Raw genomic sequence first — 23929 nt, forward strand, 5'->3', positions numbered from 1 at the left:
TCACCTCCCAGAGAACTTAACCCCAAGAAGTGAGCGCCCCCACATCTGCCAAAGATCAGGAGATGTGGTCACCCTCGCACCTCCACTGGTTCCTTGCCCCTTCCACCTGGAATCTCAGCTCCTGGGCGACACAGAGCAGCTTTGGGTCCCACCAGAGACACCCCCAGAACCTCTTCCGGGGATTCTTCTCGAGCCGAGATCGGGGTGAGCAGTGCTGGCTAGAATGTAAGTGTTTATTCCTCTGTCCACACCCGGGTTCGGGGCCAGTCCCTCAGGAGGCCACCCCGGGGGTCCCCAGCCCCTCATTCAGCTCTGGGCGCAGACGTCCGACGTCCTGGTGGCCCCAAAGCTGAGCTGCACCCCAGACGGCATGTGGGGGGCCCTTCCCGGGAAACGGGCCTTTCTGACACTCGGGAAGACCAGAGGTGCAGAGGGCCAAGGTACCCCAGACTCGCTCAGGCACACCCCAAGGAGGGGTCAGCACGGACTCTGGGCTCACAAGACACTCTGCTGGTCCCCTGAGCCCCCCAACTCGGCTGTGTCTGAGCGGCTGCCCCGTCCGAAGTCAATGAAGATGCCCCCAGCATCCGAGTCCACTGACTCCAGGATGTGGTCCAGCAGGTTCTCGGGGCTGGAGGCGGGCGAGCCGTCGGGGTACAGTCCGCCAGGGCCAGGCCCTTCTGGGCACGGTGAGGTCGGAGAGTCACCGAAGCCCTGGGGATCCGGGCAGGACGTCATCTCGGACACCGAGTGTCTGCGCACCCCGGAGCCCCCTGCGGCCGCCCCCTCTGCCTCGTGTTCGGCCACGGGGTTCAGCAGCGGTGTGTTGTAGCTCTTGGAGCGAACCACAGGGTTCTTGGAGGGGACGTCCCCGGGGCGGGAGCCACGCAGGAAGTGTTTCTCTGCAGAGAGAAAGAGGGGAGACAGAGAAGGGAGATACACAGAATGGAGAGAGAGGGAGAGGGGAGAAAGAGTGAACGGAGAGAGAGACAGAGGCAGAGGGAGAGGGTGAGAGGGAGAGATAGAGGAGACAAAGGGAGAGATAAGGGACAGGGAGGGAGAGGGAGAAAGATGGTGTCAGGCAGACTGGCCACAGGCATCAGGCTGGCTGTCCTGTAGCACAACCAGGGGAAAGCTGAGGGTCACCACATGGCCAGGGGCTGAGGCTCAGGGTGAGTGCGTGGCACACAGGAGGCCTTGGGTTCGATCCCCAGTACCACCCCAAAACTCAATGAACCCACAAGGGGCAGGGGCCACTGGAATCGGGATGTCTAGTCAGAATGGGAGCCTGGAGGGGGCGAGGAGCCTGACCGAAAGTAAGCCGAGGCCTCAGCAGACCCGTAGTGACCACCAGGTGGCAGCGCTTCCCTGCAGCAGTCAGGCCAATTCCTTCCCTGCCCATGTCCAGCCCCGGGCCATGTCTCCCAAAGCCTCTACCGCCTCTTCCGGGGCTGATCCCCTCACTGGGGTGACTCCCTGGGGCCGGCCCAGGAGGATGTAACCGCCTCAGGCTGTGCCTAGGAGCAGGGCACTGTGGCCAGGGCTGAGCACTGCGGGATGAGCCCAGGCCTGGCTGTTCCAGGGGTGAGGAGGTGCAGGATTTTCAGGAGGAGACAGCTGGGGTGGGAGGGCTGCAGCACAAGCTCGGCACATGGGATCTGTGAGTTCGATCCCCAGTACCCAGTGCTCGCCTGACCATCACTGGGGCCGAATTGGACAGGGTAAAGAGAAACCATCAGGATTCCCCAGTCTAGTCCTCTGGCCAAGGGCAGCTTCTGGGACAGGAACAGGATGGACCTCGGGGAAGGGCTGAGACCCCCGGGGGTGGGCGGGCTGGGCTGGGAAGGTCCAGGTCACTGCTCTAGGGGCAGGAGAGGCTCGGAGAACACCAGCAACATGACTCCCGTGTGCTCTGCCTGGCTGCTGACCCCTCCTCCCTCTCCCTGCAGGCAGCTCTGCCCCCTCACCCCTGCTCCTGCCTCCCACCAGGGGAGCCCTGGGGAGCACCGTACCCAGGACACAGGAGTGGGTGCAGGGGCCCTCGCTGGAGCAGAGGCCGTAGGTGCCCAGGTAGGGTGACACCACCTTCTGCACCAGCGTCTCCAGGCGCAGGTAGTCCTTGGTCACTCCTCGGGACTCGTGCACGCCCTGCGAGGCAAAGGAGCAAGGGGGTGCTGAGTGTGTTTGGGCAAATCCCAGGCCGGGGACAGTGTGGCCCTGCCCACAAACAACCCAGCCCTGCCCACAACCCCAATGGCCCTGCCCCTGGAATAGGCAGGAGTGCAAGTGAATCAGCACCAAGTGGGGCACGGACCCCTACATGCAGCTGTGTGCAGGAGGGCGGGATTTTGGGTGTCTTGGGGGGATCTTCCAGACTGGGGAGAGTAAGAGAGACAGAGACAGAGAAAGAGACAGAGAGAGACTGTGAGACTGGCTTTGGGGATTCTGAGCTCATCAGAGCACTGAGCCGAGTTGGCGCAAAGGCCCAGAGGCAGGTCAAAGGCTTGTCCAGTCTCCTGGGGGCTGGCTAGGAGCCTGCAGTGCACACAGTGGCCAGCAGAGGACAGCAAGCCCCCTTCTGGCCACCCTGAGCACCCGGAGGCTCTGTTTAAGGGATGAAGCCGCCACAGCCCCCGCATCGCCCAGTGGTTCTCAGCCTGGGCTCCTTTCTGCTTGCTTTAGAAGCTCCCGGATGGCCTGCAGGTGAGTATCTCATGCCAACCCATTCAGTATCCCACACTTCAGGACAGACTCTGAGGTGGCCCCCTCGCCCGAGATCCTAGGAAGGAACCTGTCAGCTGCTGGGGTGGGGGGCACCCAGTAGGGGCCTGTCTCCCAACCTGGCAACTCTGCATCCTACGTGCAGGAGACACTCAGGGGCCAGCTCTTCCCTGGACCCCTTGGTGCATCCCAAGGTGGCTGCATCTAGAGAGGTGAGGGTGCAGGTGCGTGGCCGCTGCCCTGTCCATTCTCCAGTCTGGGGCCAGCTCCAGCCTGGAGGACATGCCTACTATGCTCTGCTTAGCTCTGGGGTTCCCTGCAGGTTAGAGCGGGCCGGGGGTCTCCACCCACCTGCAACACCAGTAGCATCTGCACGATGGCAGGGGGCACCCGGGCGTGGCTGCGGGTCAGTGCGTCGTCCAGCCGCACGCTGAGGGCGATGGTGTCCCGGAAGTGCAGCAGGGCCAGCTGTCGCACGGATGGCTCTTTGCCCTGCGGGATGGGAGGGACAGGAGCAGGGGCACATGAGTCACTGGGGTCACCCCTGCCTTGCCCCCGGGCACCCCCTCCCTCCCCACTCCCAGGCCCTGCACCTGCACAGGGTAGAACACGGCCTGCAGTGTGGGGAGCACGTCACTGAAGAAGAAATCCCAGGTCTCGGCCAGAGAGTCCAGAAGCTTCTGTCCTGTGGGCGCGAAGGGTCAGTGCTGCCCGTGGCCCGGAGCACCAGGGCCAAATCCAGGTCCTGTTCTGCCTCCCCACCTGCAATTACCCCACCACCCTTGTCTCTTCTGTGACCCCTGATAGTAGACAGAGGAGGAAGGGGAAAAGCAGCAACAAGCCTGCGCGGAAAGGGGAGAAGGCAGGAAGGACTTCCTGGAGGAGAGAATGTGGGAAGTTGGGTGCACCATGTGGACTGGCACAGGGCACTCTGCAGGTGTTTCTGGTGGCCTCAAGGAGGCTAGGCCTGTCCTCAAGGTGGGCAGCCCGGGTGGGGAAGGGACAAGGGGAGGTTTCCTTGTTCATCCCACAAGGTGCATCCTTTTCTAGATCTCCTCAGGAAATGAAACCTTCACAGGGCTGCTGGGTGGGGCCCCCCTGGGGCTGCCCAGAACATGGGTGGGATAAGAAGAGGGAGTCTGGGACTGGGTGGGACCCAGGGCTGAGCATTAGCATTAGGCCCCTGGGCTGGGACTTGGGGGAGTTGGGTGAGGCTGGCCTGGCCCTGAGCTGCTCTGGGCTGGCTCCCAGCGCCTCCCACAGGTTGTTCTCTGGGCCCCACTCTCCTGGCCAGTGCCGTGGGAGGCACAAGCACTGTGGGAATGTGCTGGGTCAGGAGAGGCGTGGGCCATCTCTGCCAGGTGACCTGGCCGGCCAGTCAGCTTAGGTGCTGCTTCCTTCAAGAAGCCTATCCGGATGCCCACAGTCTGCAGCTGCCTTACAAAGTCTTTTTAGGCTCCTGCCTCAGCGGCTTCCTCCTCCCAGACAGAGGGACCCAGGACCACAGCTCCTGAGGCCTAGGGAACTTACTGGAGCCTCTTGTTCCGTGGTTTTCCCGTTTTCAGTGCCCATCATCCCAGTTCCATCCAGCGCTGCTGCACCGGGCACGCGCATTCCTTGCACAGTTAAGGAAGGACCAAGGGGCCGGGCGGTGGCGCTAGAGGTAAGGTGCCTGCCTTGCCTGCGCTAGCCTTGGATGGACCGCGGTTCGATCCCCCGGTGTCCCATATGGTCCCCCTAGCCAGGAGCGACTTCTGAGTGCATAGCCAGGAGTAACCCCTGAGCGTCACCGGGTGTGGCCCAAAAACCAAAAAAAAAAAAAAAAAAAAAAAAAAAAAGGAAGGACCAGACCCCATGCTAGGGTTTGCAATGAACTGAGGGTGCTCGGAAAACCTCGACCGATGCTTTGAGGCCACCAGGCTGGCTGAGGGCTACTCAGCAAAGGTACCCACACCCTCCCTGGGCTACTCTCCGACACTAGAAACAACTCTCATAAGGGGCTGCCCAGGGGACACCATCCTGTAAAGGCACAGAAACCGCTCAGGGCAGGAGAGGGTTTTGTGCCTGAAACCCTGGGGAGTAAAGCGGGTCCTGCTTCTCACAGCCATGGCATCTTACCTGATGCCAGGTAAGCCGGGTGGGGCCCAGGATTGCACAGGCAGAGCTGCAGAGTCACAGGGCAACGGACCAGCCCACTTACCGGGCATCACAGGCCGGCCCACCACACGGCCTCATCCACATTGTCCCTCCAATCAGGTCCCAGCCACACCAGGGGCCTGCTCACACTGTTGCCCCATTCATCCAGGCTCAAGCCCAGGTTGTAGCACAAAGACCCGCCCACCACACAGCCCCGCCCACATTGTTCCACCAATCAGGTCTCATCCACAACAGGCCCCGCCACGACAGCCCATTCTACAATGTCCATCAGAACCAACTCCTGCTCACAAAGCTCATTCCCATTGGCTTGTCCCATGATGCCAGCCCCGCCCACAAGGACACCCAATGGTCCACCCACATTAGCCACGCCTAAACCAGACCCCTCCCACACTATTGCCCACCCATCCAGGCCCATGCCCAGGTTCCACCATAGTCCTGCTGCCCACAGTGGCTGCCCACCAGGTGGCCCAGACTTACCCTCGTAGAAGCGGATCTTGTCCCGCAGGATCACCATGCCCTTGGTCAGCAGCTGGTTCTGAAAGGCACCAGGACACGCAGACAGTCCCGGGGGTCCTGGTAGGCGGGCCCCCCAGTTATTCAGCAGCCAAGGTCACAGGTATGGGGCTCCCCAGGACCTCCTGAACCTCAGCTCGGGGGAGGGGGCCCTGGTCCCTCACTTCCATGGCTCGCTTCTAGGATCCGGGGTCCTCGCACAAGAAGGAACCCAAGCTGCATGGAAGCAACAGAACAGCCTGTATCTAACACCCAAAGGCTGTCAACTCAGAGATGGACCCCGAGAGCCCATGCTTTGGGGAGGGACGGTTCCCAAGTCATGGGGGGGTGGAAGTCCATGTGAGGGCCTGCCCAGAACCAGACCAGCCAGCCCTGTCCCTGCAGGGTTCCCAGGGCTTCGGTACAGGCTGAGGCCTGACTCTATCCTGGGCAGCTCATGGCCCCTGGGGTCACCCTATGCCCTGCTGAGGATCCTCCCTGAAAAATACCCAAAGACAGAAGCCAGCGAGCTGACAGGGAGCTGGAGCAGGCTTGGACATGGCACATAGGGTGCTCTCCATAAACAAAGCTCTGGAGTCAGAAAGGGGAGTGAACGACTCATGAAAACTTTTTTTTCCTGGTTTTTGGGTCATAATTGAGGGTGTTCAGGTGACCATGTGCAATGCTGGGGAAACTGGGTCACGGGGCAGCTGAACGCTTGGAGTCCAGATCAGCACGTACCCCTCTGGCCCCCAGGGCTGCCCCAGAGGCAGGGCACCCACCTGCAGGTACTCAGTGAAGAAAGACCCCAACTCTGTCTTCAGCAGCTGCCTGTGTGGGGAGAGGGAGAGAAGACTGAGGGGAGCCAGGAGGGGTGGGGGTGGGAGACATTTGAACGCCCCCGCCTCACAGTCCCGGCCTGTCAGCCCTCCCCACTTCCTAAGCAGGAACTACCCTGGGGAAGATTCTTTTTTTGTTTTTGGGCCACACCTGACAGTGCTCAGGGGACCCTACAGATGCCGGGGATCAAACCCAGGTCAGCAGCATGCAAGGCCAGCGCCCTCCCCACTGTATTTCCCACTGGCTCCCTGCCTAGGAAAGGTTCTCTAAGTGCCTGTGGCTCTGGGTGCAAGTTTACAAATAGGCCCCTAGATTCCATGTGACCCATGTCTCCTAAGCAGAGGCAGGTTGGGAAAACGGGGCCACCCAGAGCTCTGTTTCCGGGAGTTCCACCTCGGGTGGACCAGGGAGCTGGAAACAAGCGGCCACTCACATCCCTGTTCGGGATTTTCAGCACCCCGCCTATGGGACACCAGCCAAGTGGCATGACCTCTGTGGGCATCAGCCTCCGCCACCAGGCAGGACCCCAGAATTCTCAGACACAGTGGGGTTTTGGGTGTGGGGTCACAGAGCCCCTCTGGGGAGTGTTTGGGGTCTGGGCACAACCCCCTTGAAACATGTGGTGCTCCCTCCCGTGAGGAAGGAATGTTTCCCCAGAGACCAGGACATGCAGCAGCTGGTCGCCTCCAGCCAATGCCAGAGGCTGGATAGACTCCGACTGTACCCCCGGCCAAACCCAGGACCCAGGTAGCTGTGGCTGCTCACCGGACACCCTCGTTGAGGAGGAAGAGCTCTCGGTCCGGCAGCCCTTTGCGCTGGAAGACAGCAATCACCCCGTTGTGGATGCTGCAGGGGAAGAAGCGAGGGAGCTGTGTGGGGACTCTGTAGCCCCCCGGAGTCCTTCCTGGACCCCCTAATGTACCTCCCTTCCATCTCCTGGAACCCCTGTGCCAGGCCTGAACATCAGGACAGCAGGTGGCCCAGAAGATCCTCGGCGCCATCACCGAGGCCAAAGCACACTGTGCCATGCTTCGGGTTCCAGAACCTTCCATGCCCAGATCCAGCAGCAGGGAGCGCCTTGGTTGGCCTCTGCCATCTCCCCTGCACAGGCAGGCGGGTGTCTTTGCAGCCAGACCCCCATAGCTGCCCTCAGCACCTCCTGGACACCCCACTATCTATCTGGCTAGCACGGACGGCCCAGGGCGGCTGAAAATTCAACTGGACTTTTGCTCTTTTTGGGGGCCATACTTAACAGTGCTCAGGGGTTCCTTCTGGCTCTGAGCTCAGAAATCACTCCTGGCCGTGCTCAGGGGAACCCGATGGGATTCCGGGAATTGAACCCGGGTCACTACGTGCAAGGCAAATAAATGCCCTACCCACTGTCCTCTCACTTCAGCCTGTTCCCTGTTCGCTTTCTCTTCAAACTCCACATTCGGGTACTCTGGGCTCCCCCCTTCCCTCTGCTCCAATCCCTGCCTCCGCCTCCCCTATATCAAGTTACTCTCTTGCCCAGGGCCTGGACAGACACAGTCCCCCCATCACAGCGTCTATCTCTGTTACCCTGGGCCCCAGGAGCCCCCCATCCTGGGCGGATGTTGCAGTCTTTGGAGTGCAGTGGGGGGCGAGATCTGCCAAGAGTCCAGTCCGAGAACCAACCGTGAGCTTGTGGGACCCAGCGCCTGGCCCGGGAGGCCTTCCCTGCGCTGGTGGCAGCGAGTGACAACCAGTCCCGTTCTTGGGTCCCACAAGGCGGCAGGATTCCAGGCACAGCTGCCCGGAGCCGGGGCCGCATTCCTGAGTGGCTGGTCGGCTCCTCCAGAATCCTGCACATGCACACCAGGGGCCGGGCCTGCTCTGTACCCTGGACGCTCCGACCCCACCCAGACGTGACCCCCAGCCACCCCCAGCTGCTCTGCTCGGGGACAAAGTCCTGTCCAGTCCTCGGGATTCGCGCTCTCCCTGGTCACGCGTAGCCCTCCCTCCGTCTTGGTCTGTGGTTTGTCCTTCCAGGGGCCACTCCCCAATCATCCAGAACCTCTGTGGGAGCTTCTTTTTTGCGGGGGAACGGAGGGTCCGACAGACCCCCAGCAGCAGGGGTGGTCTCCAGCTCTTGAGCTGAGGGTGAAGGGAGGAATGAAGGGTGTAGGACATGCATTGAGGGATGATGCCTCTTGGCCCTGCACCCCACAATGAGATCGGAGGCTCAGGTACACCCCTGCAGAGGATGGAACTGGGTCGGGGAGAAGACTTGAGGGTGGCTGTTCCCCAGGACCTGGGAGAGATGGGGTCCCCTCAACTGCAGGGCTGCACTTCAAAGGGACCCCAAGGGGTCAGCAGCAGGACCAGTGGGGGCCCGTGGACACCTCCTCTGTGTGGTCCCCCAGTAGGTCACGACAATGGGGAGGGGGAGGATCTCACACCTGCTGCCAAGGAAAGCCCCGGAGACCCTAAGACTTTGGTCCTGCCCAACTCATGCCCCCTCCATCCCGCGCAGCTGCTGTTTGGGGGTCTGGGGACCAGAGAGGCTCGTGATAAGGTGGAGGGGCTGGGGCGGCCTCTGCCTGCCTGTACTGAGCTTTTTGAGAGCCCCGATTCTGCTGTGGGAGAAAAGGACTTAAGGCCTGATAGCGCCGTGAGGAGGAACTGCATTTGATTCAATCCCCTGCATCCCATAGGGGCCCCCACTCCAGTCTGCCAGGAAGGACTTCTGAGGGCAAAGCCAGGAGAAGAGGAACCCCTGTCTCCAAAACAAACATAAAGAAGACAACTTTCAGGGGCCAGAGAGATAGCATAGCAATAGGGCCTTTGCCTTGTACGTGGCCAACCAGGACGAACCCGGGTTCGATTTCCAGCGCCCCATGGGGCCCTCTGAGCCTGCCAGGAGCGATTTCTGAGCGGGGAGCCTTGAGTGCTGCCGGATGTGCCCCCCAAACGTAAATAAAAGTAAAGAAAAAGAAAAGCAACAACTTTGAGGCTGCCAGGCTGGATCAAGGCCTCAGGACGGTCCTGTCCCCCACACCACCCCGGGACAGTGTGGTGTCGTAGAGTTAAGGAGAACCCCCACACAGCCCCCCAAAGTCCTTCCCGTGCAGGGACTCGTGCTAGGCGCGCCTGTGGCCGGGTGGGGAAACTGAGGCACGGGTCCAAGCCCTCTTTGGTAGTGGCCCAGGCAGGACTCTCCTCCTCTCCGATGGCGGGATCCTCGATGACCCGGCCCCGACGGTGGAGTGGCTGGGGAGAGGCCGGTGGGGGGTACCCGGGGCACCCCGAACCTCCAGCCCGCAGATCCCGACGACTTGCTTAGGGCTCCGGCGCCCGGGAAGGGCCCCCGGCCCCCGAGGCGCGGGGCCGGGCCGTGCAGACCGGCTGGGGCGGCCGATCCCGCGCGTCCCTTCCGGCCTTACCGGTTCCAGGTGGCGGTGGCGGTGGCGGCGGCGCAGGCCCGGCGCTGCTGCGTGCCCCGCTCGTCGGCGGCCGCTTCTCGCTTGCCCAGGTCGCTCAGGCTGGGCGAACTCATGAACTTGAGCCTGCGGAGAGTCCGCATGGTGCCCGCGATCGCGCCCCCGCAGCCCTCGACCGCGCCCCGGCCCGGCCGCCCGCTGGAGCATGGCCCGGAGCGGGACTCGCTCGCTCGCTCACTCCCGCGCGCGGCGGTCCGGGGCAGACAGGGGCGGGGCCAGGCCGGGGGCGTGGTTTCTAGGGGCGGGGCCTGAAGGGGAGGCGTGGCCTCTGAAGAAGGGTATTGGTGGCCTGGCCGGATGGGGGAGTGGCCCGCCGGAGGGCGTGGCCTCCAAGGAAGAATATTAACCCCCGGGGCTGTGGGGGCGTGGTCTCCAACGAATGGTATTGGAGACCGGGTCGGGTAGGGGCGTGGCCTGAAAGGAGGGGCGTGGTCTTATAGAAGGGGCGTGGCCTGAAGGGGAGGGCGTGACCTTCAACGAACCGTCTTGCCGTCTGGGTCATTGGAGGAAGGGGCGTGGCTGGTAGGGTAGTAGGGCGGGGCTAGGGGCGGGGCTTTAACCAATAGTATTTAGTCCCAGGTTGGGACAGTAGGTGGGGCCAGACGGAAGAGGCGGGGCGGGAACGGAGGGGCGTGGCCTCTCGGAATGGCATTAAGGCGTGGCTCAAGGCCGGGGCGGGGCCTGATTAGAGAAGTGGGCCCTCATTGGCTGGGCGAGATAGCGGGCGGGCCTGCAGTGGCGTGGTCTCTGCTCTTTCCACGCCCCCTTCCCTGCTGGTCCAGGGTCCCTGCATCCATCCCTCTTGGCCTTTTCTTAGGGGGCCCCCGGGGCGCAGGAGACCCCCAAGCTTTAGAAAACGCGCAGCCCGTCTCTAAGCACCATTCCCCGCTTCCACTGCCGCAGCCACACTCAGGAGGTTCAGGGAACCCTGCCTCACCCCAGACCCCAGATCCCCAGCGCCCCATCCCAAGGTCCCTCCAGACCACGCCATGGGGACAGACCCCCTGAGCGGTTGCCACAGAGACAGTGGGGCCTGGACCTCCCCAGGACCACTGCAAGTTGCCTGTCGTGGAATCCCAGACAGAGGCCGGCGAAGCTTTGCAACTTCTGGCACTGCCTGCTCTTGGATGGGGTTTCCCAAGATCCTGGGGATCCCACAAGGATCCGCTCCCCTTTCCCCAAACCCACCACGACAGGGTTTTTTGGAGGAGGGTCACACACAGCGTTGCTCAGGCTTATGCACTCAGGAATCACTCCTGGTGGTGCTCAGGGACCCTTTGGGATGCGGGGGAGGGGAATCAAACCCTAGGTCGGCTGCCTCCCTGCTGCAGTGTTGTTCTGGCCTCCACCCCTTTTTGCCCCACTGTGCAGACAGGTAAACTGGGGCCCACAGGGCAGGTCCAGGAGCTTGGTTCTAGCACTGGCTGAGTGCCAAAGACTTCCTTTCCCTAGAAGAATCCTTGGACAGAAAAGCTTCCCTGCCAGAAATGAGAATTCCCGGGAGCAGGACCTTAAGGGAGGATTCTGAGGAGCAGGCCTGGGGCTGGGCTGGGCTGGCCTCACCGAGGAATTGGGATGTGGCAGTAGAGGAAAACTAGGGGTATCGGCCCAGGCCAAGAGCCTGGCCTGAATCAGTACAAGAGCCCAGTGAGGTGACCCCAGTGGGGTTATCTGACACCGCCTGTCCAGGACTTCTCTGGGGACCCTGGGGTGGCCTTGTGCTCATTGCCCTCCCCCAAATGACTGGACTTCATATATGCTCTGGTTCTAGCCCAGTTCAAAAGAAGGGGCACTCTGAATGGGGGGGGGCAGGAAACACCCCCTCTTTTGCTTTTGTTTGTTTGGCCACACCCAGCGTTGCTCAGTTCCTCCTGGCAGGCTCGGGGGACCCTATTGGATGCCGGCGATTGAACCCAGGATGACAAGGCAAACAAGGCCCTCCCTGCTGTGCTACCACTCAAATCCCCCTTTTTTGGTCATTTTTGGTTTAGGAGACTACACCCAATGGTGTTCAAGACTTTCTCCTGACTCTGTGCTTGGGGTCACTCCTGGCGGGGCTCAGGAACCATCTGGGATGCTGGGGATCAAACCCAGTCCGCTGTGTGCAAGGCAAATCCTCCCCCGTGTGTTATCTCTCTGCCTTCATTGGACACTGACTGGCCCCAGAGTGGAGGGCTTTCGATGGCCAGGCTCTGGGAACCCTTCTGCCCACTGGAAGTCCTGCCTGGCAGCTGGCCCAGCCCTGGAGACCTCCCAGACTCTGTGGGCGCAGGACCGTCGTCCCCCCCTTCTCCCCAGCATCCCTCCCCTGCCTCCTTCCGGGGCCACCCCATTACTGTTACTGTGGGATAAACGCCCTGAGTCAGCTCCGACCCTGGCCCCATCCTTCCGCTTCCGCTGCTCCCAGGAACGAACAAAGGGACCCCAGTTCTCAGGACTCGCCGCCCCCGCCACGAAGACAGGCCCTGCCCTGCACCCCTGCCTCTGGCTCAGTGAGAACAAAGGCTCCTGCCCCTACAGGCCTGAGCACTGAAGCGTCCAGGGTATGGCCTGCAGGAGGGGCCCCCAGAGCAGCTGTTACCATGATCTAGCCTCCTCCTGGGCTAATAGCTCATGCCTCAGTTTCCCTCACTGCATGTGACTGACAGTACCAGCCCCTTCTCCCTTCAGACAGGCAAGATGCAGGGGTACGCAGGCAGGACCTCCAGTTCTGCCTGCCACTCTCCCTGCCACCCCACATCCTGCCCAGGGAGGCCTTTCTCCTCTTACCTAGCCCTATAGTTCCCTTCTCTCTGCCTGGTCTCAGGCGCGCTCAGGACTACATAAGACTACAGTTTGTATCATCCTGCCTCCCCTATCAGACTGCCTTCCAGTATTGCGTCTGGCAGACTGCCTCCTCCATCAGACTGCTCCTTCCATCAGACTACCACCCCATCAGGCTGCTTCCACTATCTGCTGCCTCTCTCAGGTTGCCTCCTCCAGCAGACTGTGTCTGATAGGTCCGAAGTAGCCCTGCCCCTGGCTTTTCCTGTGTTCCAGAGCAGACCCCTCACCCCTGCCTTCAGGGGACCCCTGAGCTGGCCTCAGAATCCCTCTCACTTCCCATGAGACTCTGTCCTCCCCAACTGAAGCCTCATTCCCCACCCTTTCTCCCTAGGTAACTTGACCTTACCTGCAAGACCCCGCCCATTCCTGGGTCTTGGAAAAGGTAGATAAGGCCTTTGACCCAGAGGATTAGGGCTCTCAGCGGCTTTTTGGGTTTCTGCCCTTTTGGTTTTTGACCAGCATGGAAGTCAAAGGGAAGATGGCTGAAAGGAGTTACGATGCAGAACTAGCTAAGAATGGCTGTGCTTAAAAGGTTATAATATAGGCCACACACATGTGGTGAATAGGGCATGAATAAAGCTGATGCTTCCTAATGCCTGTCTCTAAATAAGTCTGATTCTGCCATTCACCTAAACCTGGAACCCGCCAGCTAAATGGGAATTGCGAAGCCACGTGGCCTGGGATGGCAAAAAAAAAAAAAAAAAAAAAAAATCCCTCCATCCTGCACCATCCAGCTCCATCGTTAATTATTTAATGCAACACCCAACAAAATCCAATTGTTGTTTGTTTTGGGGCCACCCTCCCCCTCTCCCCACCCCATGGCTCCTGGCTCTACACACAGAAATTGCTCCTGGCAGGCTCTGGGAATCATATGGGATGCCAGGGATCGAAGCTGGGTCTGTTTGCCCTACCGCTGTGCTATCCAGTCACCCCTGTCTTATTTTTGTTTTAAATTTTTTTTTTTTTTGTGATCATACTCAGCAGTGCTCCTGGTTCTGTGCCCATCTGTGGTGCTAAGGATCAGATCTGGTCATCCGTGTGCAATACAAGCTCCTAACTGTCTCTCCAGTCCCCAATTTTTTTTTTTTTTGCTTTTGGTTTTTGGTTTTTGGGTCACACCCGGTAGGGCTCAGGGGTTCCTCCTGGCTCTATGCAAAGAAATCGCTCTTAGCAGGCTCTAGGGACCATATGGGATGTCGGGATTTGAACCATTGTCCTGCATGCGAGGCAAACGCTCTCATGATAGGCATGCTATTTCTCCAGTCCCAGCCCCTAATTTTAATTGTTTTGACTTCCCAAGTGGTCCCAGGGCCCCCACCAGTGATTCTTGGTCAAAGGGGCCAGTATTGGGGTGTAGGGGGTAGTGCTGCTGAGGTGTTAAAGTGCCAGTGAAGACCTGGGAGGGCACATGAGGTGCTGGGAACTGCACCCAGGTCAGACGGAAAGGCTGGGCAAGCGCCTCTCCTTTTGTTGTGGTTTTTAAGTGCTGGGGCCCTCCCGTGCCAGGCAAATCCGCACCCTCACTCCCACCCCTGGGGCCTGTGCCACCTTTTGTTATTTTTGGGCTGCACCCAGCTGTGCCCAAAAGCCACTGGGAGCCCTGCCTGACCTGCCTGGCAGTGCTCAGGTGCCCTGAGCAGGCAGGACTTGAACCCAGCCCTAGCCAAGAAGCTTGCAGTTAGACGGCTTTCACCTTTGTTCTAACTCTCCTTAACCTTTGTACAGCATCTTCTTTTTTCTTTTTCTGGGAGGCCACACCCAGCAGTGCTCAGGGGGTTACTCCTGGCTCTGTGCTCAGAATCGCTCCTAGCAGGCTGCAGTGTGTGTGTGTGTGTGTGTGTGTGTGTGTGTGTGTGTGTGTGTGTGTGTGTGTGTGTGTGTGTGTGTGTGTGTGTGTGTGTGTGTGTGTGTGTGTGTGTGTGTGGGGTGTGTGTGGGTGTGTCCATGTGGGATGATGGGAATCCAACCTGGGTCCTTCCAGGGTTGGCCTCAGGCAAATGCCCTACTGCTGTGCTATCTCTCTGACACCTAACTACCTCTTGTTAACCTTTGCTTTATGTTTATTTTTCTTTCTGGGGGTGGGAGAGGACACTGACAGTGGTGCTCAGGGCTTGCTCCTGGCTCAGGGATCACTTCTGGCAGTGCTCAGGGGAATTTAAGGTATCAGGGATTGAACCTGGCCAAGCAAATGCCTCACTCTGCCCCCTCCAGTCTTTTTCCTCCTCTTGCCCTCCTTGGTGGGGCCTGAGTTAAATCCACGCCCCCCCCCCTCCACTGAGAAACACAAGAGGGTTAGGAACACAAGATTCCCGCTTCTGGGTTACCCACACCCCACTGGAGAGCTGGGAGGGAACTGGGCTCCCCTTCCCCACTTTGCTTCATTTCCGCAGGGACTTTCCCAGCCGCCCGCCCCTCCCTGGGCTCCGCCTGTCCCCTCCGGGAATCCCAAACTGTGTCATCACCCAAAAATCCCACAGGAACTCCCAAGTCCTCTGCACCGGCCTGCCGGCTCCCCCATGGCTTAAAAGACCGGGAGCTGGCAGCCCTGCGCCTCAAACTCAGCCCCTGGACCAGCCACTGCCGTGTTCCCCCACGCACGACACCTGAGCCTGGTTTCTCCAAGTGTCTGACCAGAAACAGCAATGCTTAGTCTGAGGATTCTTTTAAAAAATTAGATTTTGGAGGGGCCGGGAAGGTGTCTGCCTTGCAAGTGCTAGCGTAGGTTGGACCGAGGTTTGATCCCCTGGCGTCCCATATGGTCCCCCAAGCCAGGAGTGATTTCTGAACGTATAGTCAGGAGTAACCCCTGAGCGTCAAACGGGTGTGGCCCAAAAAAACAAAACAAAACAAAAATTGGATTTTGGGTCACATCTGGCAATGCTTGAGAGTGGTTAGTGTGGTCATTCCTTGCAGTGGGCGGGGTGTGGGGACTCTATGGGGTGCCAGGGATGGAACCCAGGTTGGCACATGCAAGGCAAATGCCCTCCCCGCTGTGCTATAGCTCCAACCCTCAGCCTGGGTGCCTGTTAGGGGTTCTCTGGGTCACTGCAGCGGGGAGGGTGCTCAGCTCCCAGGCACCCCAGCACTGCCAGGCTCAGCTGCATTGCCATACACTCCCTCCCATGACTATGGAGGACGCTGTGGGATAGGGCCCCCAGAAGGGCACCAGCTGCCACTTGCAGCTGTCAGGAAACCGCCCCCTGCTCTCCAAGTCCTGTCTGGGTTCAGCATTGCTGCAAGGCCTGGCTGAAAGATCAAGATAGACCTCTAGGTGGAGACTGCACAGTTCCCAGGCACCTGGGGGACAGTTGCTAAGGTCCCCCTTTGCTCCACAGCCCTTTGGGCTGGGGGGCCCAGCAGGGGCTCAGATCAGGTCCCTGGAACCTGCACCCAGTGCCTGGGAGCTGCAATGACACCAAGGAGGGCATTGCAGGAAGCAGTGGGGAGGGGTGCAGAGCCCCAGAGCAGGAGGGAGGTGAAGGGTCTGGTGGATACTGGTCTGTGCAGGGTCTGGGGACCACCTTGGGGCTCAGACCTTCTGCCCTCCCGACGCTTGCCCCTCTTCTCTTTCCCAGGTGAGGGACCTAGACCAGGTGGCCCAGCACCATGAGAACTCTGGGGTGTCCTTGGAAATGCGGCAGTGATGAAGGGACTGTACGGGGCAGAATAGACCCTTGAGGGGCTGGAACGAGAGCACGATGGGGAGGGCATTGGCCTTGTACACGGCCAATGAGGGTTCAATCCCGGGCATCCCATGGGGTCCCTTGAGACTGCCAAGAGCGATTCCTGAGTACAGGGCCAGGAAATATATAAAAATATTAATATTTAAGTAATTAAATTTATTTTTGAAAAAGAGCTTTGGGGACCAGAGTGATAGCACAGCAGGTAGGGCATTTTTGCACATGGTCGACCCAGGTTCAATCCCTAACATCCCCTACGATTCCCCTAGCTTGCCAGGAGTGACTTCTGAGCGCAGAGTCAGGAAATATTTTAAAATATTATTATTTAGGGGCTGGAGAGATAGCATGCTGCTATGTAACATTAGTACAGCAGTAAGGCGTTTGCCTTGCACGTGGCCAGCCCAGGAGGACCAGGGTTTGATCACCGGCATTCCACATGGTCCCTGGAGCCTGCCAGGGGCCATTTCCGAGCACAGAGCAAGGAGGAAACCCTGAGTGCCACCGTAGCCACCGGGTGTGACCCAAAACAAAACAAAATAAAGCAAAACGAAAGAAAGAGCCTGGGATGTGAGGCACAAAGGAGAGTCTTTGGACGCTCTGGCCACTCTCTGGACCCCGGCTGGGCTCTGAACACCATGTGAGGGTCCTCAGTCTCCCCTCTGGCACTGGGGAGCCCCTTATCTGCAGCCCCACAGCCCGCCTTCCTGCCAAGTGCTTCTCCTCCAAGCCTCTGAGAGCAGAGAGATGGGGTTCCTCACAGCCCCCACTCCGAGCAGGCAGGAGCCTTGGGTCTGATGGGCGTGCACAGGCGACCGACATCACTGCTGAGGACCACCCTGATTCACTCGCTCTGACTGCAGCGACTGTGGGGTGTGCCCTGTGCTGGTAAGGCCCAGAACTGGGTGCTGGGATGAGGATCCTGGAGGGGTGTTGAGGGGCCGGGGTCCCCAGGGCTGCAGGGCCACAGTGTTTGCTCTCTGGGACCTTCACAGAGCTCAGCCCCCCAGCCTCTCCTGCTTCTTCTGTGATTCCTAAGGAGATGGGAAGGGGACAGGGTAAGAAGTGTCTGCTCAGGAAGCTGTGGGGGGGGGGGTCAGGGGGTGGCTGGAGAGATAGCACAGCGGTAGGGTGTTTGCTTTGCATGCAGCTGATCTAGAATGGACAGTAGTTCAAATCCTGGTATCCCATAGGGTCCCCCGTGCCTGCCAGGAGCAATTTCTGAGTGCAGAGCCAGGAGTAACCCGAGTGCTGCTGGGTGTGACCCAAAAAAACAAAAACAAACAAAACAAAAGGAAGTTGTGGGGACCAGGAGGTGGGGGGGGGGGCTGGTGGGTTATTCCCTCCCCAGAGCCTGCTCCTGCCCCTGCTGTCAGCTCAGGGGGTCCTAGGGAAATGGCACAGGAGCAGAGGCGTCCAGGGGAGCCCCCACTTTCGAAAAGTGGGGAGACCAGGCCCCATGATTTGTCCATTTGCTTGCCTTTCATTCAGGCAAGGCCAGCCCCTAAGCCTATGCTGATGGCCCAACTCCTTTTCATCCTGCAAAACTCTACTCAAGTTGCCCTTACCAGCAAAGTTTTCTCCCTAAATCCTGTCCAATAAGACACATGCACTCCTGGGCCCTGGGCCTTGTCTCTGCAGGTTTGCACCCCTGGGGTCTCCTTCTTTGGCATCAGACAAAACAGGGTCCTTCCAACCCTCTCAGCCCTGTTTATTTCTTTCCATCCACTCCCTTGTTCCCTCTGTGCAGGTGAAATAAGAGGAAATGAATGAATGAATGAATGAATGAACCGCTTCCAGGAAGGGAGCCATCAGTACCTCCCCGGCCCCCTCCACAGGTCTTTTGGATCCATCAAGAGGGAGTTCAAACAGCCATAGATCACCTCCTTCCAATCTGGCCCTGTCGGCCTCCCCCATCAGTTTATGCAGGGGTGTTTATGGCATAACTGGACACAAGACCCTCAGCAGGTTTCAAAGTCACAGCCAAGCTCTAAGACGTTTGAAAACTGGAGAATCAGTGGGAAAAGAGAAAACAAACAAACAAACAGGGGCTGGAGAGATGGCATGGAAGTATGGTGTTTGCCTTGCATGCAGAAGGATGGGGGTTCGAACCCCGGCATCCCATATGGTCCCCCGAGCCTGCCAGGAGTGATTTCTGAGCATAGAGCGAGGAGGAATCCCTGAATGCTGCCGGGAGTGACTCTAAAACCAAAAAAAAAAAAAAGGGCCCGGAGAGATAGCACAGCGGCGTTTGCCTTGCAAGCAGCCGATCCAGGACCAAAGGTGGTTGGTTCGAATCCCGGCGTCCCATAGGGTCCCCCGTGCCTGCCAGGAGCTATTTCTGAGCAGAAAGCCAGGAGTGACCCCTGAGCAATGCCGGGTGTGGCCCAAAAACCAAAAAAAAAAAAAACCCAACAACACAGAGCACAGAGGTGATGAGATAGCACAGGCTGAAGCCGGAGCGATGGCATAGCAGTAGGACATTTGCTTTGCATGCTGCTGATCTGGGACGGACCTGGGTTTGATCCCCAGCATCTCATATGGTCCCCTGAGACTGCTAGGAGCGATTTCTGAGTGCAGAGCCAGGAGTAACCCCTGAGCCGACTGTGGCCCAAAAACAAAACAAAAAGAAACAGAGATGGCACAATCCGTGTTCATCCTTGGAGCACTGGTGGGGGGAGAGTCAGAAAGGGTCTGGCATTCGATCTTCCCAGCACCAGCTGCTGAGTGCTGTTTTTTTTTTTTTTTTTTTGGTTTTTGGGCCACACCCGTTTGATGCTCAGGGGTTATTCCTGGCTATGTGCTCAGAAATCGCCCCTGGCTTGGGGGGACCATATGGGACGCCGGGGGATCGAACCGCGGTCCTTCCTTGGCTAGCGCTTGCAAGGCAGACACCTTACCTCCAGCGCCACCTACCCGGCCCCTGAGTGCTATTTTTAAGCCAAGACCCCAGGGGGTTGGCTCCCCTGGGCCAGAATGGCGGATGGGGTGGACACAGGCAGCTTGGAACGCTTCCTGGAGGAGGAAGAGGGCACCTTCCAGCAGGGAAGGCAGGCGGAGGAGGGAGAGGCAGAGTTCCCTCCTAGGGCCATCGAAGCAGACACGGTGACCCCAGCAGAGCCTCCAGGCCTGGCCCTGAGCTCAGCCCTTCCTATTTCAGAGCCCCAGCTGCGATCTGAGCCGCCCCATGGGGGTGTGTGTGAAGCCAGACGATGGGGTGGTCCCCGCCGGTGTCCCAGAAGAAGGAAGCAAATCCTCTCCCTACCCCACTCCACAGCTGTCCCTTTCCCTGCAAAAGCACAACAAACTCAGCGTCCCCCGGACAGACAGAACCAGCCGGTCACTCCTGTAGGGACCCTTGAGGCCTGGGTTCTGAGCCTGAGGTTTGGACCCCCCACCAGGCCCAGTGCAAAAGAGAACCCCCCCCCAGTGATGGAAACGAGGGGCTGGGACCCTGCGGTGGGGGGTGGCCGGCCCGCCCCCTTCCTCTGCCCTGTTCGCCTGCCTGGAGCCTGAGCCAGAAGGTAGATCCAGGACTCAGTGACTGGGGGCTCTGTCTGGGTGTGTGTGTGTGTGTGTGTGTGTGTGTGTGTGTGTGTGTGTGTGTGCAAGTGGGGTCTCTCGTTCCTGTCCCCACCCTAGGTTGTGACCTCAGTTTTGTGCACTCTGCAGAGACCCAGAGTTTCACCTGCAGGCTGGACCACCAGTGCTGGGTACTGGGTGCTGGACACTGAGTGCTGGGCTCTGAGAGTTGGGTATTAAATTCTTGGTCCTGGTGCTGGATACTGGGCACTGGGGGCTGCACTCAGCCTCAAGGCAGCCACCTCCTCCCTATCATGCCCAGGGCACCAGCCTTCTCTCTGCCCCTGAGCCTAGACACATGACTAGTACCACTACAACATCCTCCAGGAAGCATTCCCAGCTGTCTCTTCCCCCTGGGCGACCTTAGGCAGGTTACTGGACAATTCCTAAAACACCTAATTCCTAATTCCTAAAACAGGAACGGGACCGACATCTGAGGGGGCCTCCCAGCCCTCACCCACGGACTCCGACTGGAAAGGATCTGAAGGTCAGAGGTCAATGCCGGGAAGCACTAGCAGAGTCCAGCCCAGCACCACCGTGTGTGGGGGTGAGACTTCTGCTGGCTGGGGCCTGATTTTGTTTGGGGGCCACACCTGGCTGCGCTCAGGGGTTCTTCCTGGTTCTGCACTCAGGAATCACTCCTGGAAGGTTCAGGGGACACTGTGGGATGCCAGGGATCGAACCTGGGTCAGCCTTGTGCAAGGCAAATGCCCTCCCTGCTGTGCTCCGGCCATGCGAGGTCCCGGCTTCTTCTGTCCTTTGCCCGCCTGGCCTGGCCTGGCCCTCTTTTGTCTACTACTGGGCACCCACATGAGCATCATGGGGTCCTTTGAGCTGCCGGGTCCTGAGTCCTGCGCAGCCCTGTCCCTCCCTAGCACCGAGCTGCCATCAGAGACAAAATCCCTGAGCAAGAACCACTTTCTGCTCTGGTGAGGGAAACCCAGCACCAGGAGGTCAGTCCCGAATCCGCGTTGCCCTTGGCCCTGTGTCCGTGTCCTGCTGTGTCCAAACCTCTCCTGCCCCCCAGCTGCATCCCTTGCTGGCCGTGGGCCGCGACCCACGATTTTTTGATTTCAGAAAAGAAAACAGGCCCAAAGAGGTTGCAGACAAGCCCGAGGCTTCACAGCAGAGCTAGGGGACATCTGGGGTGCGACCCACCTGCCGGGCTCTCCCGCCTCCAGCAGCCCCAGCCCCCAACACACAATCTCCCTGAGGGGCACAGACCCGCAGAGGGCTGGCTTGGGCTGGTTTGAGAACAGCCCTGCCTGGACACCCAGAGTCCCTCTCCGGGCCCTACACTAACTCGAGCTGCAAAGCCATCCTGGAGGTGGTGGTATCTGTGGGGGTCGGGCAGCATCAGCAGGACAGACGGGGACCAGCCTCAGCAATTGGGACAGTCGGGCCTCAGCTGCTGGTCTCCCCAGGGCCAGAGGACGGACACCAGCATCCCCGGGGAGGCTCTGGGAAGCCTGCAGGGGCTCAATCACTTGGGGTCCTGGGGAACAATCAGGGCACAGAGCAGGCCACCACAGGAAGTGCCCGGCCAGGCCAGAGGGGCCGAAGCCACACCCGGGCCCAGGGGCTGCATCCCAGAGTCCTTGCCCAACTGCCCTGCCCAGCCTCTGCTCCAGGCCTAGTGGTGGTGGTGGGGTTGGTCCAGAGTCCAGTCACGCAGGGTCCCCAAGAGTGGAGGTGGGTGGGGTCCCCTGCAGAAGCTCAGAAAGGGGGGGGGTCCTTCCTAGCATCTTTGTTTGCTCTATTAAAGGGGCAATGCAGAGACACAGCCGTGCAGAGAGGGAGGTTCTCCCTGTCTGGCTCAGTGAGTGAGACCCCCTCCCCCAGAGTCAGGAAAAGGGGTGCGGGGCAGGGACCCCCCAGGAGAGGGAGGCTTGGGGAGTGGTGGGCAGGTCCTAGGGGGGCAGGGGCCAGGGGAGGAGGCCGGACAACATCGGGGGGCCCTGCCCCACCCGATGGCCCCGAGCTGGGCGCAGCACAAGGGAACACGCGCGCACAAGCACACACACACGCGCGCGCGCACAGCCGTGCACACGCGCGTGCAAACACGCGCACACGCGCACCCCCGGGTCCTTCTCCCCGAGGAGGGCCCCCCAAGTCCCCCCGACTCGGCCCCGGCCCCTTCGCGCCGCTCACCTCGGTCCCCGCAGCCGCCACCGCCACCGCCGCCGCGCAGAGCCCGAACCCCGAATGGGAGGCCCCAAGCCCCGCCCCGCCCTCGGCTCGGTTCGGTTCGGCTCGGTTCGGTTCGGTTCGGCCCAGTCCGGGGGTGTCTCGGAGCTTTGGGAACCGCCGCCGCCGGGGAGCCCCAGCCCTGCGCCCTGCGCCCCAAGGCCCGGTGCGCGCTGCGGACACGGGCGCCCGCGCGCCTCGGCCCTCCCCGGCCCGGCCCGGCCCTGGCGCAGGCTGTGGGCGGTGTCCTCGGGGACCCGGGGTCCCCCGAGTCCGGATCCGCTGTCCCCAGACTAGAGCGGCTCCCTGGACCGCCCACGAGCGCCACCCGGCCCAGCCCCTGCTCCCCAACCCAGCGCTGGGCGGGTCCACACCCTGGCCAGGGGATGGGGGACCCAGGGGACTGGCACTGGCTGCCCGGCAAAGGAATGAATGAATAGTCCAGGGCCCCAAAGCCCCCAAAGCGTGGCCTGGGCCCCCCAGAACTGTTAGGTAGCAGCGTCCACTCTCAGAACCCCCACCCCAGCTGTGCACAACTTGTGGACAGGACCTAGAATTTGGGGCGCAAAGTTTGAAGCACCCAGTGCCAGGACAGGCTGAGTGAGGAGGGCTAGAAGGCGACTTGCCTGGTATTGCGGATCCAGGTTCCATCCCCCGGCACTCATAGGGCACCACCAGGAGTAATCCCTGAGCACAGAGCCAGGAGTCATCCCTGAGTACTGCGGGTGTTTTTGTGTGGCCCCCAAACAAAACACAAAAGTAAACCCCCCTTTTTGGGGGGACCATACCCAGCAATGCTCAGGAGTCACTCTTGGCTGGCAGTGCTCAGGGAATCCTGTGGGAAGCCGGGAACTGAACACAGGTTGGCTGTGTGCAAGGCAGACAAACGCCCTTCCAGCTGTGTTCTCACTCCAGCGTTCCTGGACTGTGAATCTTGGTCCAGGACCATCCCATCCACCCCCCAACACTCACAGTAGAGGTGTGTGAAAGAGACTCTAATTTGGGGGTCACCTCTCCTACCTTCTCAGATTTTTTTGTTTTGTTTTTGGGTCACACCTGACTACGCTCAGGGGTTACTCCTGGCTCTGTGCTCAGAAATTGCTCCTGGCAGGCTCGGGGGACCATATGGGATCCCATGCTGGGATTCAAACCAGGGTCTGTCCAGTGTTGGCTACGTGCAAGGCAAATGCCTTACCGCTATGCTCTCGCTCCGGCCCCTTTTTATTTTTATTTTGTGTGTGTGGGGTCACACCCAGTGGCACTCAGGGGTTACTTCCAGTTTTGGGTGCAGAAATCGCTCCTGTCAGGCTCGGGGGACCATATGGGATGCAGGATTCGAACCATCGTCCCTCCTGGGTTGGCAAATGCCCTATCTCTGTGAACCTAAGATTTTTTTTTTTTTTTGGTGGTTTTTGGGTCACACCTGGCAGTGCTCAGGGGTTATTCCTGGCAGGCACGGGGAACCATATGGGACGCCGGGATTCGAACCGATGACCTCCTGCATGAAAGGCAAACGCCTTACCTCCATGCTATCTCTCCGGCCCCTGTGAACCTAAGATTTGCAGTGAACTTAAGACAGAATTTGGGGGAATGATTCAGGGCTAGGAGCACCCAGCATCGGAGCCCAGGGAGGCTGGTCTGAAGCCTGCAGGGCCTGGGCAACTGGTGGGAGGGCCCAGTCCAAACAGTCTCAATGGGTCCGAGGTCCCTAAAGTTCCCCAGAGCTCAGAGCAGTGCCAAGCCTCGCTGGTGGCACTGCAGAGTCCTGGGAGGTTCCAGCACTTCTCGGAGCTGAGTGTGGCCGTGTGAGCCCCCGGCAGAGACTTCTCCCATTGTTGGTTCTCCCAGAAGGCTACGAAAACCAAAGGGTCCAGCAAGCTCCTGGCCCAGCTCGTCACCCCAGCAGCATCCCTGCTGCTTCTTCCTGTGAATAAAAGTGTTTAGAGGGCCTGAGAGATAACACAGTGGGCAGTGCACTTGCCTTGC

At 59.9% G+C, this 23929-nt stretch overlaps 1 protein-coding gene across 4 annotated transcripts; it reads right to left on the reverse strand.

Moving 5' to 3' along the window:
* Positions 1-217: 217 nt before the first annotated feature.
* Positions 218-22291, reverse strand: PRR5 (proline rich 5). 4 transcript variants are annotated; one of them, XM_049771650.1, is made up of 9 exons: positions 21908-22291; positions 9615-9730; positions 6976-7056; positions 6153-6201; positions 5356-5413; positions 3315-3406; positions 3073-3213; positions 2013-2148; positions 218-902 (listed from the first exon to the last, which is right to left on the reverse strand). In XM_049771650.1, the coding sequence occupies exons 2-9, from the start codon at positions 9725-9727 to the stop codon at positions 496-498; spliced, it is 1077 nt and encodes a 358-aa protein (XP_049627607.1). In that variant the 5' UTR covers positions 9728-9730; positions 21908-22291; the 3' UTR covers positions 218-495. The 4 variants fall into 4 exon arrangements, with proteins under 4 accessions (XP_049627607.1, XP_049627609.1, XP_049627606.1 ...); XM_049771652.1 differs by having other exon boundaries at positions 9615-9737; positions 21908-22181; XM_049771649.1 differs by lacking the exon at positions 21908-22291 and having other exon boundaries at positions 9615-9754.
* Positions 22292-23929: the final 1638 nt, after the last annotated feature.

This window comes from Suncus etruscus, chromosome 4, assembly GCF_024139225.1.
Source record: "Suncus etruscus isolate mSunEtr1 chromosome 4, mSunEtr1.pri.cur, whole genome shotgun sequence".
Lineage (NCBI taxonomy): Eukaryota > Metazoa > Chordata > Mammalia > Eulipotyphla > Soricidae > Suncus > Suncus etruscus.